The sequence below is a fragment of the Anastrepha obliqua genome, chromosome 3 (genome assembly GCF_027943255.1).
Source record: "Anastrepha obliqua isolate idAnaObli1 chromosome 3, idAnaObli1_1.0, whole genome shotgun sequence".
NCBI lineage: Eukaryota > Metazoa > Arthropoda > Insecta > Diptera > Tephritidae > Anastrepha > Anastrepha obliqua.
The window spans coordinates 42,578,141-42,595,906 of NC_072894.1; the positions used below are offsets into that span (position 1 = coordinate 42,578,141).

General features: G+C 35.4%; 2 protein-coding genes across 2 annotated transcripts in view; both read left to right on the forward strand.

Moving 5' to 3' along the window:
- Positions 1-10,067, forward strand: part of LOC129241254 (band 3 anion transport protein-like) — a 188,491-nt gene extending 178,424 nt beyond the window's left edge. The window contains exons 10-15 of the mRNA XM_054877491.1: positions 3,096-3,287; positions 3,390-3,785; positions 3,859-5,150; positions 5,227-5,421; positions 5,495-5,723; positions 9,887-10,067. Of these exons, the coding sequence (XP_054733466.1) occupies positions 3,096-3,287; positions 3,390-3,785; positions 3,859-5,150; positions 5,227-5,421; positions 5,495-5,723; positions 9,887-9,955 (2,373 nt within the window). The 3' untranslated portion in view covers positions 9,956-10,067. The remainder of the gene's footprint in view (positions 1-3,095; positions 3,288-3,389; positions 3,786-3,858; positions 5,151-5,226; positions 5,422-5,494; positions 5,724-9,886) is intronic.
- A 4,528-nt stretch (positions 10,068-14,595) lies between these two features.
- LOC129241934 (piggyBac transposable element-derived protein 3-like) lies at positions 14,596-15,789 on the forward strand. The gene is made up of 2 exons (XM_054878484.1): positions 14,596-14,806; positions 15,410-15,789. Exons 1-2 carry the CDS (start codon positions 14,596-14,598, stop codon positions 15,787-15,789), a joined length of 591 nt encoding a protein of 196 aa, XP_054734459.1.
- Positions 15,790-17,766: the final 1,977 nt, after the last annotated feature.

Consider the following 17,766-nt stretch of genomic DNA (forward strand, 5'->3'; position numbering starts at 1 on the left):
ATCGAATCTAAAAAGCTCTCGTTTTTATGATGATGGCTCACATTCACAATTCAAAATTTAACCTCAGTTGCAGCCTTTAGCCTTAATTGTGAGGCCAACTGAATGAGCATTGTGAAAGACTTCTAGTTTTACTAAATAAATCGTAACACCTCTGCTTTAATATACAGATAGTCATGCGTATCCGATATAGTAGAGAATTTATTAATCTACGAACACAATTTAATACCTTTTCTTTAGCAGTAGATAGCGAATATGAACCGTGTTAAAGGAGCAAGTGCACGTTTCGGACTTAGTTGCTGCTCTGTCATCCTGGCGGACGAAGTTAAATTAAACAAAGCTAAACTCTATCCGGACCAAATTTTATATACCCGCGCACATTTTAGTAAGACTTAATAAGGGTATGCTTGTTTGTTAACTTTTGGAATCAAACTAACTCATAGCAAACGAGAGTTATAGCTCGTAATATCAAACAGAATTTATCTTAACATATAAAAAGTCGACGTGGTTTTATCCGACCACAATAATATTTATATTGGATCTAAATTAGTTGGAGTGTACCAAGTTTTGGGCGATTTTTTCTAAGTTCTTGTTAAGACATGCATTTACCCGAAAGTTGTCAGGGCACCTCCAATTTTCAGAATTTTACCTGCATTCTACTATTTCTTTATTTGCCTTTATAAATTTCACGAAACTTGTTTAATTTTGATTCACGGGCAGATGGATGGAGAACGTGGCAAAATTAACTTCTTTCATTATAAGTAAAGTACAGTAGCGGACACTCAAATAAGGCACTAAAACAAGCAACACAATTTTTAGTGTATATTTGCGCATTTGAAATCTACAGAAGATCCTGAAAAACTATGGCATCCTAAAAAATATGGAAAATCCTAAAAAATATAGAAAGTTCGGTGAAAATTGTAATTTCTTTATTAAACGCATTTTTTTGAGTTTTTTGAAGCTATAGCCTTCAATAAGAACATTTCTAAAGTCATATTTTCGCTGCTTGTAAGTTGACGTTTAAGGAAAAATTTCTACGTTACTTAATGTAGTTTTATCGCTAATTTCGAGAAGGGTTCAGTTTTTGTGATGCAAAGTTAAAACCATAGTTTCAGCACATTCGTTCATATTTTACGGTTCGGCATTTTTCCCCTTCTTCACGACATACGAATTGCGCATTCAAATAATGCCAAAACAAAAAACAAATATTGATGTGAACTAAGCGGCACAAAAAATGTTGAGCCCTGTATTCTGTCAAATATCAAGTGTTAGCTACTGTTTATATCTCTTACTATTCTAATGCGCGCGGGTATATAAATACAAATTTTGTATTTTGTTTTTCGAACTAGATTACCTTTAATTATTTTTAATCTTATTTCTTTTTTAATCTCATTTTATAAACTTTGAATGCGTTTCAATCCCAGTGTAGATATACTAATTTTGTCTATTAAAAAAAAACATGTTAAAACTTTAATATTTATACCTGTAAAGTTTCATGCATAGCACCATTTGTATTTATGAATAAGTCAGCACTTGCATGTAAATATATTTTTTTATACATACATACGAATATTAGAAATTTTTTGTTCTGCCGATTCTTATTACTTTTAAAAATTGCCGCATGCTTCTTAGAGTAGGTGAAAGAAATATTTAATTCAATGCCTTATAGCCTATTTACACTGCAACTTAACTGCTTTTATGTGTCACTACAGCTAATCAAAACATTTAAATGGTTAAGCTTCCACTAATTGTTATTATATCGAAACTCGTAAGCTGTCTTTCAGAACGGAGTTAACACAGCTTTACTGGCCTATCAGAAAATGCTATTCTAAATGGGATATTCGTATCACCAGAGAAGTGTAAATATGTTACTAAAATTATTGAATATGATTACAACCAAAATACGATAGAAACAGAACGCTTAAGGTGATGGGAATCTCCGCCATTCAATTTTCAAACTCATTGCGGTGTTCACTGGTCACTGGGTGATCGGTACTCATGCGGAGAAGCTTGGAATTCCGTACAACCCCTATTGCAGAAGCTGTGGCGATCCTACAGAGAAAGATACTGTTGAACATTTTCTCTGCAAATGTCCGGCTCTGGCGGCTAGGCGCTTGAGATCCTTTAGCGTGCCCTTTGGGGATGACTTGAAGAAATTCTGCAGCCTAGATCCCTTTTCTCTCCTCCACTACATCAACAGCACTGGATGGCTGTAGAAGGTTTTCTCTTCCCAATAATTTTGGTTTGCACAGGTCCACATTATGGTATCAAAACGGCACGTATGTGCTACTTGAAGTGTGCCTGTGGCACATTTGCCATTTTACCTACCTACCTACAACCAAAATAGAGGGTTCATATAAGTGCTGCCTATAAAACCTACTAAAATGATCCGGATCATTGTGGGAATTGGTCGGACACTGAGCTGAATAGCCTAAGAAAATACGCTTAATACAAAATTTGCGTGTAAAGAAATCTGAGGCCGTACGTTTATCATCTTTGCCGTTCCTGCTTGTTCCCACTTATCGGTATTTGGCACATAATGAAAGAAGAAGTGTTCATTATTATAGGGCATAACTACTAATTTCGATTAATGCGGGTGATAGTAAAAAATTTCAAGTTCGATAGAAAGATAAAAATCGTATTCGAATCGATTGAATCCTTCTTGATTTGTTGTGGCTTGAATATTAGTTTAATGATTTGTTAACACATTTTAGTTTACAGAAAGGCCAATTTTGACGAAATGCAATTCATTTAAAAATTTCGAAGCATTCTGGGAATAGTTACATCGTATATATGCACATAATTTCAATTTTACTTTATGAGATGTAACAGCACAGTGAGCTCTGATAGACATCCATTGTCGGCAAACCTCTAATGTAAACAAGTTAACTCCATTCCGATAGAAATGCTTAGTATTTTTCAAATCCAACGTGGATTTTAAAGGCAGTTAAGAGTTCGGTGAAAATTGGTTTTAATATTTAACAACTTCAATTTATCTTTTTCAAAATATTTTTATTAAACAATTCTTTATTACCGAGTCTTAATATTTTATTTTAAGTTTTTTTACTTAAAACCAAAACTAAATGTTACTACCTTAGAATCTAACTGGAGAAGACAAGCGGCCCAAGATAATGCCGGCTAGCGAAATTGGCGGCAGCAAGCGTAGTAATGATTTAAAAATTGATATCAGGGACGATATGTATTCGTCGTCGCAGGAGAATCTACAGAAGCTGCAAAATGATAGTATACTCAAGCGTATACCCGTGGGCGCTGAAGCGACGACTGTATTGGTATGTATGCAGTAGGTTTGAAAAACTGTAATACTTCTATACAAATGAATGTAAATAATTTGGTAATCATATTAATGAGTATTCTCCCTATGACCCGTTTAGGTCGGTGCTGTAGATTTTCTTCAGCAGCCAACAATTGCGTTTGTACGTCTCGCCGAAGGTGTGCTTATGCCCACTTTGACCGAGGTAGCTGTGCCCGTGCGTTTTATGTTCATACTCATGGGTCCACCAACGCTCGATTTGGACTACCATGAAGTGGGCCGCTCTATTGCCACTCTAATGGCGAACGAACCGTTCCATGCAATCGCATATAAGGCAGACGATCGCAAAGATCTGCTTTCAGCTATCAACGAATTCTTGGATGATTCAATTGTATTGCCACCGGGCAATTGGGAGCGTCAAGATCTTTTGCCATTTGAGGAATTGAAGGCAAAAAAGGACTGGATTCGTTCACGCAAGCGCAAGGCATTGGAGGTAAGTATTTCAAAGCAACAAGTAGCCACTGACAGTTATTAACAAAAGTACCTATATATTTCATCTCTGTGGATAGGTAAAGAATGAACTGAAGGAGAAGATAAAGCAAGAAGCTAAAATAATAGTTGAAAAGAAACCGGAATTAGATATTCTTGATGGCAAGAAAAAAATCAATCCGCTCGAAAAGACACACAAGTGGTGGGGTGGCCTACGTAATGATCTAAAGCGTCGTCTGCCCATGTATAAGAGCGATATTACCGATGGTCTGAATTCGCAAACGTTAGCCGCTACTATCTTTATGTACTTTGCCTGCCTCTCGACAGCCATCACTTTCGGCGGTCTAGCCTCCGAAAAGACGGGCAATCTAATTGGTATTTCGGAGACATTATTGAGCACGGCACTTTGTGGTATAATTTTCCATACGATCTCCGGTCAACCACTCGGCATTATAGGCACCACTGGTCCACTGTTACTTTTCGACGAAGCGTTGATTAACTTTTGCCGCGAGAATAATTTACCCTTTCTCACGATCCGCGCTTACATTGGCGTTTGGTTGGCCATCATTGCCACAACTTTGTCTGCATTCGAATGCAGCGTTTACGTACGCCTGTTTACGCGTTTCACCCAGGAAATCTTCTCAGCATTGATCACATTGATCTATATCTATGAGACGTTGATGAAATTGGTATCTGTGTATAAGAAGAATCCACTATTGGCCGATTATAATTTCCCGCCAGCAACGCTCGCACCACAACTGCAGAACTACGACAACACAACTACGGATAGTTTCGGTAATGTGACCGCCGATGTGTCGATATCAAACGCAACCTCCAGCATTGGCTTAATTTCGAACATTGTATCCCACACAAATATGCCAAACACAGCACTCTTCTGCACGATACTCACCTTGGGCACCTTCACTATCGCCTACTATTTGAAACTCTTCCGTAACTCCCATTTCCTGGGACGAAATGCTCGCCGTGCGCTGGGTGACTTTGGTGTGCCGATTGCTATAGCAATTTTTGTATTAATTGACTATCTGATACCTCAAGTGTACACGGATAAACTCAGCGTGCCAGAGGGTATTTCACCCAGCGATCCGGAAGTGCGCGGTTGGTTGGTGTCTCTGGGTGGCATGCCCGTTTGGGCACCATTTGCATGTGGTATACCAGCTATTTTGGTGTACATTCTCATCTTCATGGAATCGCACATTTCCGAGTTGATTGTCGATAAACCAGAGCGTGGCCTGAAGAAAGGCTCAGGACTGCACTTGGATATTGTGATATTAGGTTTTTTGAATACATGTTGCGGTCTTTTTGGTACTCCATGGCATTGTGCAGCCACGGTACGGTCAGTAACGCACGTATCTGCGCTAACTGTTATGTCAAGGTGAGAAGAAAATAAGATTTTGAAAAAATCATTTACGTTTTGTGCTTAATAAATTATTCATACATAAATATTTAAGGACCCACGCCCCTGGTGAATCGCCGCGTATTATTGATGTTAAAGAGCAGCGTTTGTCCGGCTTCTTTGTGTCGCTCATGATTGGATTGTCCGTAACAATGGCACCGCTGCTGCGTTTGGTGCCTATGGCAGTATTGTTTGGCGTATTTCTGTACATGGGTATCGCTTCGATGAGTGGCGTACAGTTCTTCGAAAGGTAAGTTTTTGTATCTTGTGAGCAAAGGCACTTTTTTATATATTTACTTAATCGATATTTCTGATATTTATAGAATGAGACTATATTTCATGCCGGTGAAACATTATCCACCCACACCGTATGTAAAACGTGTGCCCACCTGGAAAATGCACATGTTCACCACCATACAATTGCTTTGTCTGACATTACTCTGGGCTGTGAAATCATCCAAGATATCATTGGCTTTCCCCTTTTTCCTCATCCTGATGGTACCGATAAGACAGCGACTTGTGATGCTCTATACACCCGAACAACTGCAAGCGGTAAGTGAAGTACGCAAGTTGCACTTGTGGATAAGAGTATTATAATTTTGTTTACCCAATGGTTGTGCGTAGTCGCATAAAATAATTATATAATATTATATAGGGGTATACCAAAAGATCAGAATTAGTCGATTTAGTCATGTCTGTATGGGCATCCATGCGCACAGTAAATAGGGAAATTGGGTAAGTAATATCACTTAGTCACAATCACTCCATTTTTGGCAAAATGATGCGGTCGGTAGGGTGAAACAAAAAGAAAATCTGAGCAATTTTTGGTCCTCAGTTAATTTGTGCTGAATAAAACGTGCACAGACCTCTTATAAGCCCAAATGATCAGTGAAATACGATAAATCGATGTTTTGAAGATATTCAACTCCGATTCTATGAATTTCAACGATGATTTCGGTTCATTTTTGATAAATTTACTAACAATTTTGATGGAGTTTTCTTTTCGGTGATTACTGATTTTCATTGTCATTTATGTCCTCACAACCATCTCTGAAACGTGTAAAACCCCCTGGCATGAGATAGACAATCATCGCCATAAACTTTTTTCTTCAATTCAAATGTTAAAACAAAATTTCATATTAGCTCTCTGTTCGAAACTAATTTTTGTACCGATGACACAAACATACTGATACTTTAGACGCAATAACTTCGCTTCCACTGAACCGAACGGCACCAAGCTTTCACTGGAAGTCAGCTAGCGATGTAACTTCCAATGCACTAACTCATTAAAAAGATGGAGGCATCAAGAACATTTATATGACGCCAGTCTTGTTTATTTTATATTGTATTAAAAAAAAAAACAAGCACAAAAAAATAATTTTTATGATAAAAAAATTTAAATTTATATGCAGTGAAAATACAATTCACAAGTGAAAACATATACAAATTGAAATTGAAATTAGGAAGAAAAACCAATTTCGCAACTTTTCATCACTACCTCATATAATATAACTAGCGTGCACGTTTATAATTGACTGGGTCGAAAATGCTATCTTCAATAGATAGTTCAGATACTATGTCAGATACTATATGGCCAGCTCATCTGTGGTGTTTTATTCAAATTATTAACAGCTGCTGTTGGCTTTTTCGTTGTAAAGAAGTCTGTTATAAGCCATTGTTTGGTGCTTTCTCGAGTTGTTTACAAAAAGTGGCGCAAAATGAATCAACCCATCGAAAATTTATAATTTTTGCAAATGTCATCATCGTACGACAATCATATTTGACCCTTATAAAGATTATCATTTTCAAATTTAAATTTTTCAAATTATTTTTTTATTCAGTAAAATGATTGAAAAACAAACTTGGATGATTAATTTTGCTAACAATACTTGTTATCGGCCAGCTAGGCGCGACCTAAATATTACTTGAAATTTGTATGCACTGCTGGACTTGTTTAGTTCTAAAATGTACCTATTGCTTTTACACGAAGCAGTTTTACTTAATGAGATAAACTTTTCGGAATAGAATTTTGATTAGAAAACCATTATTCACTTTGAGATTAGTGCAAGAACGAAAATTTCGTGTAAAAAAAATGTATTAGTGATCCGTGTTATTTCAAAATCTGGTCAAAAAAGGCCGTGTAAAAATAGAATTGCATATGTGAGAATTGTCTGTGTTTTTCGAGAATTTTTTGAATAAAGAAGGAATAATCAGAAATATTTTAAGTTTACAGGATACTTTATTTATATTTTTAGGTACACTTTTAAATTTTTTTGAGGCTATTTCCGCGGGAGATAGTGGCGTTAGAGTGTGCTGTCCATGGACGATCGCCATCCGAGTGTCTTGCTGGTGGGAATTCCTGAAGTTGCAATACTTCTCTGAAATCAACAGCAATTTTAACATATTTCCTAATTAATAACATATTTCCTAAGAATATGAACCTAATTGTGGTAAAAAAATATTGAAAATAACATGCTTTTGAGGCGCTTGAACACAAAGTAGTTTTTTATACCATATGTTTTCATCTATGTTGCTTAAAAAACCATATTTTAAATAATAATATAATGCCAGAATTAGGTTCATACAGATTAGAATTGAATAAAGAAAAAACTCCAAAAATTTTAGAACGATTGGTCGACAACTTTTTAAGCTAGAATGCCCACCAGTTGAAAAAAAGAGGTTGTCTGTAAAGTCGGTTTACTGACGATAGTTTAACGTGACAACGTCATAAGAAAATACTGATGAAATGGTTCCATTCTTCAAAAGAAAATTTTAATTTTATTTGTTTGATAGATATTTTGTATGGATATAGAGAAGGAGGCCGTCGTAGCCAAATGGGTTGGTGCGTGATTACTATTCGGAATTCACAGAGAGAACGTTGGTTCGAATCTCGGTGAAACCAAAATAATAAAAAAAAAAACACATTATAGATAAATTTTAGTTTGTTCCAATAAGTTCCAATATTCTTACCGCTTTGTTCTACCGTGTAATTTGTAATATTACATCAGTCTGCTTAACAAATGTCAAAGATCGAGTGTACAAAAATTATAGGAAAAATATCTAGAAATTATTCACTATTTACATCTAAGCGTCACTTTTGAAATACCCAATAATTTTGTAGATGACTACCATTCGGCTGTCTTGTTTCTGTGAAAGCCTGAAAAGGTCTGCTATGAAAATGTCTCTAATAAAAATTTATGTTTCATTCGTTATCAGCAAAAACTACAGGCAACGCACGAAGGTTAACAAATGACATTTATTTTGTGAAATTTTTTATTACAGGAAGTTGTTTTATTGAAAATTTATTTTATATCATATAATTATTATAACGGGTGATTTTTTAGCTATTATCTTTTTAAACAGTTGGTTTAAACAGCTGACGCACGTTTCGTGTTTTGTTTCACTGTCAAACATCTTCAGTTTGGTCTATAATTTAACCGTGAATCGTCTTACGAACGAACAACGCTTGCAAATCATTGAATTTTATTATAAAAATGCGGGTTCTGTTAAGAAAGTTTATCGCGCGCTTCTTCCATTTTATGGTCAGTTTAATCGACCCACTGAAGCGGCTATTCGAGCTATTGTGACTAAATTTAGAACCAAATTTACATTATTGGACATTAAACCACCAACACGCTTCCGTAGAGTGCCAGTGTTAGTGAAGACCTTCAATTATCGATTCGTTGCCGTTCGTAGCAATTGGGCCTCTGTTACTCCACAACGTGGAAAATTTTGCGAAAGGATCAAAATATAGCTGGTGCAAGAATTGAAGCCGAACGACCTACCGCAACGTAGAATTTTTGGTGAATGGAAGAGCCCATTCACCATTGGCCGAAGATCCACTTTTTTATCGAAAAACTGTGTTCAGCGACGAAGTTCATTTTTGGATCAATGGGTACGTAAATAAGCAGAATTTTCGATTTTGGAGTGAAGATCAGCTAGAAGAATTGCAAGAGCTACCAATGTATCCAGAAAAGGTCACAGTTTGGTGCGGTTTATGGGCTGGAGGTATCATTGGACCGTACTTCTTCAAAAATGCTGCGAATCGTAATGTAACTGTGAATGGTGAGCGCTACCGTGAAATAATATTCAACTTTTTTTTGCCCAAAATGCAAGAGCTTGACTTGCATGACATGTGGTTTCAGCAAGACGGTGCCACATGCCACACAGCACGCGTAACAATGGACTTGTTGAGAGGCGAGTTCGGTGAACATTTTATTTCACGTTCGGGACCTGTCAATTGGCCACCCAGATCGTGCGATATAACGCCTTTAGATTATTTTTTGTGGGGCTATGTTAAAGCTCATGTCTATTCAGACAAGCCTGCTTCAATTAATGCACTGGAAGACAACATTAAAGCATTTATATGTGAGATACCGGCCGAAACATTGGAAAGAGTATGCCAAAATTGGACTAAGCGGATAGACTATTTGAGGCGCAGTCGCGGTCAACACTTGCATGAAACAATCTTCAAACATTAAATTATATGGACTGTACTATCGATTTAAATAAAAATTTCATGCATTTTTCTGAATTTTACATGTGTTTATTTTGAAAAATTTTCCTATAGCTCTTAAAAAATCACGCTTTATTATAAAATTATTATGAAAATTTATTTTATTATATAATATCTTGTAATCATAGAATTAAAGACACTCATTACACTGTTATTCAAAAGCATCACTAATAACTTTAATTCTTTTATCTTTACTTAGCTCGATGGCAGTGAAGTCAAGGATGAGGATGAACCTGATTTCTATGTAGAAGCTACTATTCCCGCTTAAAAGTAATATAAATACTTTCCCTTCAAATGTGCATATTTGTAATTAAAGGAATTGCCTGTACTTAAGCATAAACTTATAAACTTAAGTGCTCTATATTATTTCATGTATTGTTCATAACGGTATTTTTTTGTTTGTTTTTAATTAGATGTATATATATACAAGTATATTTTGGAAGCTTTTTGCTTAAAATGTAGTTAAATTTGTTTTATCACCTAAAGATGATGTAAAATGATTCCATTATAAAAATGTTTGAATAAGTAAACGAAACAATGTATTTTTCTATCCACCAAAAACAAAAGAACGAACCTATAAAATTACTTAAGTCAAAACAAACAAAGATTAATCTATGTGTATATTTTAAAATTAAAACAAAAACAAACAAAACAGTTTTGTTACGTGAAATATGTACCATTTACTACGTATTTCACGATGGAAGTATTAAAAAGTGTAACAATTAATAGTAACTATGTAGTTTATAGTTGAGAGTATTGCAATTTTAGTAGTTTTTATTATAGAAATTTTAATTAAATTATTGTCACAAAACGGCCAGGCAACCAGAAAGGAAGATGGCCCGAGCTAAACTTAAAAGAAAGGAAAACTCGACAAATAGCTAATTATTATTGAAATGCACTTGTAACTTAATGAGAGAATACAGTGGTGCATATGTATACAAGGTGGCGCAAAATTAATCATCAATTTCGTTTATGACTAACTTTTTTACTAAATAAAAAAAGAAACAGATTTTAAATGATGAAAATCTTTATGTTGACTTTTACGCGCTCCATTGCTTGTATGTTTGTATACTGCAGCTGTCTATCTCACAAGTGTCAAATATGATTGACGTGTGACGCCATTTGCATACTCTTTTATAACCACCTTGTATATTCCTTTAAACGCAACTGATTCATTTTAAAGTTGATTAAGTCAAAAATAAAATCTTTAACATTTGGCAACTTTTAATATATGAAATTCATGTTTGAGTCTTGAGGTTCCTGTTATAAAATATAAATTTTTTAAAACCAAAAAAAATAAATGTAAACTATTTTTTTACATTTAGAGGGTAGACTGGTTGTCTTTCACTCCATTAAAATATGAAAAATGCCTAAAGGAAAATATTTGTTGGAGACAGAAAAAATTAAAATTAACTTTTATCATAAAAATCATAAATCTGGGTCTGTCGTACGTATCTAAAAAAAGGAGAAGAAAGACATGGTGTCAAAAAACAGACGAAAGTTAATCAAAACTTGACAAAAAAAAAAAAATTGAGACGAGCAGGCACAAGGCAACCAAAACTAAGCTCAATGCTACTGAAGTACAAAGAAAGCATGATCTGCCATTGTCAGAAGTCATGAGTCATGACGCCTTCACTAATTGCACGAAGACACTTTGCAAGCGCTTGTTTAAATCACCCAACATGACGGCACAGCAAGAATTTACTTGCATACATAAGAAATGGATTACTTAGTGAAATAAAGTTGCATGAGTTGTTATTGGCATGCTCTTCGAAGTAATAATTTTCTGATGTCGAAAAGGAACTTTGGCGTTGGGAGTGTCATGGACACTAGAAAGGTTCCGTTTCCCCAAAAATTAACGCGGTTATTTATAATAAAACTGCCGCCGTGGCCAAATGAGTTGGTATTTGATTACCATTCGGAATCTGGACTTCGAATCTCCGTGCATGAAGCACCAAATGATTGAAAAAGGTTTTTTTCTAATAGCGGTTGCCACTCGCAGGTAATGCAGAATCTCCACGTTTATTTCTACCATGAAAAACTATTTGCCATTCTAATAAAAAACCACCAGCCATTCGAATGACGCGCAAAATTGTAGGTTCCTCCGTTTGTGGGAAAACATCCTACCACAAATGGGAGGAGTTGCGCGGCCAAGCACTAAATAAAAAAGTGGTTGGCGCCAATTTCTAATAAAATGTGAGAAGATGCTCTCATCACTTTTAGTATGGAACAATGCGCGATAACTCCGCCTTCCAGCAGGGCGACCCAGCAATTAATATCTTACGGACATAGTTAGAGTGGTGTAGTGAGAACCTCATCTGGTTCCAGCTTGTATACAGACCAGACCTAATTGCGATCAAAAACTTTGAAATAGTTATTTTTGTGCGGTTATGGAGTTCAAATTGAAAACTAAGCTCAAATTGGTACAAAAATACTTCCAAGCTTAGTAAATTTGATGCCAAAAAGAATATTTGAACTGATTAAAAAAAGAAAATAATAATAATAAATAAAATAGAAAATCAATAAATTTTTATATATGTGTACAATATTTCTGTTGCTTTGCCTAAGTGCACTTAAACAAATATTTCTTCTGTTACGTCATGTGACAAAAATCAACTTTTTTTGTTCGCCAGGGAAATTTGCAAACACACGTGGAACTATAGATATTACACATTGATGCTGCACACTTAGTTTTAAATTTTCTTATAAATTAAATTTGGAAGGGGCTTTAAAATTTCGAGGGGAATCAGAGATATATCTTGCGTATAGTTCATTTCGTAGTGGTAAAGTTCAGCTATTTTACGTTTTTATAAGAGGTTAGGGGTAGTCAGAGGCCAGAAAAATTGATGAGTTTAAATAATCGACTTGACTTTAGCAAAATTAAAAAAAAAAATTATAATTCTAAAAATTTTCGCTATTTGAGCCCGTTTCTCCAGAAGACCCTTGCGGTGATCATCACAAGTCCTTAGAGATTCATCTAAAATCAATCGGACAAGAGAAATTAGTTTTATTAATAGATAATCCAGTTCAAAAAACATAGTTTTGAGAAAAATGCATTTAAAGTTTTGCTATCGATTACCGAAGCGCTCGAACGCCCTTTGTTAATTGTTGAATAACTCGAAAAGTATTTGTACATTGTCCAACAATATTTTTAAGGTATTATAATTAAAAAAAATCGAATTTTTTCTGACTACCCCATACCCCATAAAACAGTATATAGGTATTACAACAAATATATAACTTCAACACATTGTTTTTTTTTTTTTTTAATAATTCATTATATATTTCCTAAAGTAGCAGCAGGCTAATCGCCTACCCTGTCAGAAATCAAAATAGATTAACGAAACCAACGCAAGACTGAGTCTTGTCGAGGCTCTTTGTTCCCGAGAGGAGTGGACAAAGAAAAGAAAATATTTCTTGAATTACAAGTGTAGTACTGTTTTGGTGAAAAATAAGCTTTCTTTCTAAAATCCATTGAGGCAGTTCCGTTCAGATATCGTTCAAATATCGTGAAACCAATAACCTTTGTGCTAAATCCCTTCACAAAAATTATAATAATAATAACCTCCTCCGTTTTATATCCACAGTAATATCGTAAAGTTATTATAAGTATTTAAAACATTTTTTTGAAAATTAAGTCCTTTGAACCTTTAAAGTCATTTAAAAATGTTATTAATGAGAAAGTGAAAAACTGAGTATGCAGCATTACCATGTAAAATCTGTAGTTTTATGTGCATATAAAATTTATTCTGGATTTCTGATTCATTGCATTAATTTAAATATCGTTTCACCACATCAAATTGTTTGAAGACAGTTATGCGTTTAAACGAGTATGTGCCACTGTATAGTTGAAACTTAATAGGAACACTTTGTGTCCCCTCTACTTAATATATTAACTTTTTATTGAACATAAATAATTACTTTAGAAAGCAAAGCTGTGTGTACGTTAACTATAATTAGTGAGTAATAACTACTTAATTTGTAATGCAAAACGAAAGAATGCCACGAGTGATTTACTAATTACATACCTATGTACATAAGTAACTATTTACGAAGAAAAAATGTTGTGCAAATTTAGTGCTTTGAAAGCCTGCGAGTACTAGCGAGTCTATTGCTGTTAATGTCATTGTGATGTACTGTACTTATCAGCTTGGGAACAATAATTGAAACAAAGAAATCGAACATTGAAAATTGTTTATTAGAGATGCTAAATATTTTCAGATAAATAATTAACAATCAAAAAGAAATCACATGTTATTAGAAAATATATATATATACATAAAATACACATTTTAAAATATACTAAATAATGTTGTTATTGCAATTAAAACTCACCTAGTATTAGCTAATAAAAATTTAGAGAGATTTAACATGACAATTGAATTGTGTTTTGCTAAACGAAAGTTCCTTACCAAAAACGTATTAGGTGCATTTTTTTAACCCTTTCGCTACTGCTGGGACACTGATATCCCACAGCATGTTCACTTCACACTGAAACTTGCAATTTTCATAGGAAACTCAACCAAAATGTTCTAATCAGTAGCTGCGAACAATACTTACAATTTACCGTTATCCGCATTCCACACTGTTTCAATCGTGTTTAGTTTTGATCAGTTGTTTGTGAGCAGTCGCTAATATTGCATCAAATTTACGCGTAATTTTAGTGAAATAATACGTATTTTTATAAGAAGTGTTGATTTTTCTAAAGAAAAATACTGCCCTTTTACTGGTAAGTACAAATATATATTTTAATAAGAGTTTTGTGAAAAATATTCAGCGAAAATTAATTTTGGGATGCATGTGTCCCAGCAGGGCTTTATATAAGGACATATATGTCCCAACAGTACGTTGTACACAATGTATCACACAGCTAATTTTTTTATTTTTGCAACCTCGTAGACAGCAAAAATGTCGAAATTAAATCGCGATCAAATTAGTGCATTACTTCAAGAAGACGATGATGAATCCATGGAATCAGGAACTGATTTTAGTGACGAAAGTGATGATATTTATAGTCCCGAGTTAGATAAAACCACTGGCAATGACGATTCTTCGAGCGATTCAGAGGAGACCGGATTGAGTGACGAGAATGGTGGCATAGATGATCGACCTGCACGAGGTGAGGAAGCCTCAGGCACGGTTATTTGGAGCACACCGAATGAGTCGCTTGTTTCAAGAAAATCGGTTAGTAACCACCGCGAATGCAAAATTGCAGTAAATATTGGGCGCCACTCAACCCCCACGAAATTTTTCGTAAATTGTTTCCATGAAGCATGTCTTTGTACATTGCCCAATGTACTAATGAGAGGCTCAGGAAAACAGTATTCCAACAATATATGCCACTCAAGCCAGTGAAACGGGCCATCAAAATGTGGCTTCGCTGCGATTCTTTGACTGGATACACCTATGACATGAGTATATATTGTGGAAAAGAAGGATCTGTCCTTGAAGGGACACTCGGCGAACGAGTTGTGAATAATCTTGCAGCAACGATTTCTAACCCTGACGTGACACTTTGCTTTGATCGTTGTTTCATCACTGTTAATCTTATTAACAACATACCATATCCAGCTTTGGGAACATGCATGTCCAACCGGAAGAATGTTCCGAAAATACCAGAAAAATTGCAGCGAGGCGAAGCTATTTTCAAAGTTAATTCGGCGGGTACGAAGTCAAACTAAAACCCTTTAATTAATTTTTTAAGTAACTTTCTTGATTGCAGGTACCATAGCGGTAAAGTGGCAGGACGTCAAAGAGGTAATGCTGCTCAGTAACTGCCACACATCTGAAATGTGCACTGTTAGACGCAAAATGAAAGATGGAACTGAGGCAGAGTTTCCATGCCCTGACATCGTAAAGACGTACCCCGCAATAATGGGCGGTGTGGACTTGGCAGATCAAATGTCGGGATTGTATGATATAAGCAGAAAATCAAATAAATGGTGGAAAAAAGTATTTTATCGTGGCATGATGATGGCTGCTGTAAACACTTGGGTTATATATTCGGAGCTGAATAGGAAGAAACCTGCCTTCTTACCAGTGCTGGTCGAGATTGCTGAGTCGCTAATTGAAAAAGGAAAGGAATCTACCGCATATAAATGATCCCGTCGTTCTGGAAGATCATCGAATACGTACAAATCAATGACAAATTTGGGGGATCATTTACCCATAGAGCAGTCTAAAAGATGTCGGTGCGTAGCGTGCGCCAATCGAAAAGTCGCGAAAAAAACAAAAATTATTTGCCGGGCTTGCAATTTGCCATTCTGTATACAATGTTTCGCTTCATCACATTCATAAAATAAATAAAAGTGCAAATCATATGTTATTACCAAAAAAAATGTTTCTACTTTCTAGGTGTAGTTTTTACCCTGTTGGGACAAATATATCCCATTTTTAAATACTGTTGGGACACATATGTCCCACCTCAAAATACCGTTATCTACATAAGTTACAAGCTTCATCTAGTTTCTACGCACATAAAGTACCAATGGGTATCCAAAAACTCAAAAATAAAGTTTGAGCAAATCCCCTGCAAAAGTCGGAGCGGAAGGGTTAAATCTCTTTGAAACTCTTCTCTTTGCTCTTTAACCTACTTGCTGCTATGTTAATATCAACGTGTAGAGCTTATATGCCGTTAATGTTCCGACAGAAAACATAAAAAGGACGAAAAGGTAAAAATTTGAATAAGTGAGTAGCGTCGCTTGAGGAAATTTACGCCGCACCTATGTGAAAATTTTGGTGTTTTGAGTTATTAATACGGTTAAACTATTATCGACAATTACCTTTGAAAATGCGTTTTTACAATTTTGATTTTCGAGTTATTTTGAAAAATTGTATCGCATTGGGAAGATCCTAATCACTTTGGACAAATTTTTTCATGTTATTTTTGAATACCGCACATTATTAACATTAGTTTGGGGGAAAATAAATACAATACTTTAGCGTAAAACTGTTACGCAAATTGTGTAAAACAGTTTTATGGTTGATCACTAGCTACTCGATACTGCTACAACTACTAGCCTGCCGGCCAATTTCGATTATTTCTGTGATTTTATCGACATTACTTTAAAACCAAAAATTCATAAACGGAATTGACGAAACCTAAATTGCACATAATTTGATGTTACAGTATCGGCACCATAAACAGCATTCACAATTTCAGCGACTTGGCCTGCATTTTTGCTTTTATCAAAGAAAAACTCTAAAATGCACCGAATTTTCTCTTTCCATTATTAACGCCCTGTAACTCACAACTGAATAGAATAAATAAAAAACAGCAAAAAAATTTTATGTAAGAAATGCTACCTTGACAGCCAGCATAACCTCGATATATAATTGATTACTACAGCCATCTACTGAGGAAATAATGGATTTATTTTTCCCCAAACCAATATTATTTTTACTATCGTTATTGGGGCATAATGCACACACACCTTCTGATGTAGTCTACTGAACTTACCCGCGAGTCATCAGTAACAGACTTTTAATGAACTTGAGCTCCTCCTTGAGCTTTCTGTTCCATATCGCTAATAGATTGAAAGTCGCACCACCTACATCTACGAGTCTTCGAGTTTTGCGAGAGCTGCACATTCGCGGAGTATGTGCTCTGGAGTTTCACCATCCAATTCCGCACCTTCGATAGAAGAAAAGTGTATGGCCCAGTCCGGGGTGAGAATGGTTGCTAGAGAATCAGGGTCAATGAGGAGCTGCTGCAGACTTGCAAAAGGGAAAATGTCGTTAAATTCGTCAAATCGCAACGACTTCATTAGGTCATGACATGCGCATGATAAGGGAATGTCCCCTAAAATTCTTCTTAAATTACAACATAATGGCCACCAGATGTAAAGCTAGGTCTAAGAAACGCTGGTTCTACAAAGTCATCGAAGATATCAAGAAACTGAAAATACATAAATTTTGGTCTGCTGTCTTGCATAATGCAACTTGGAGAACGTTATTTGATGAAGCCAAAGCGCACCCCGAGTTGTTACGTTGTCTAAAGATGAAGAGATTAAGTATAGTCTAGATATCAGTTACTAGATCACCTTTGTTACTACAGTAAAACACCGAGGTCTTCAAATG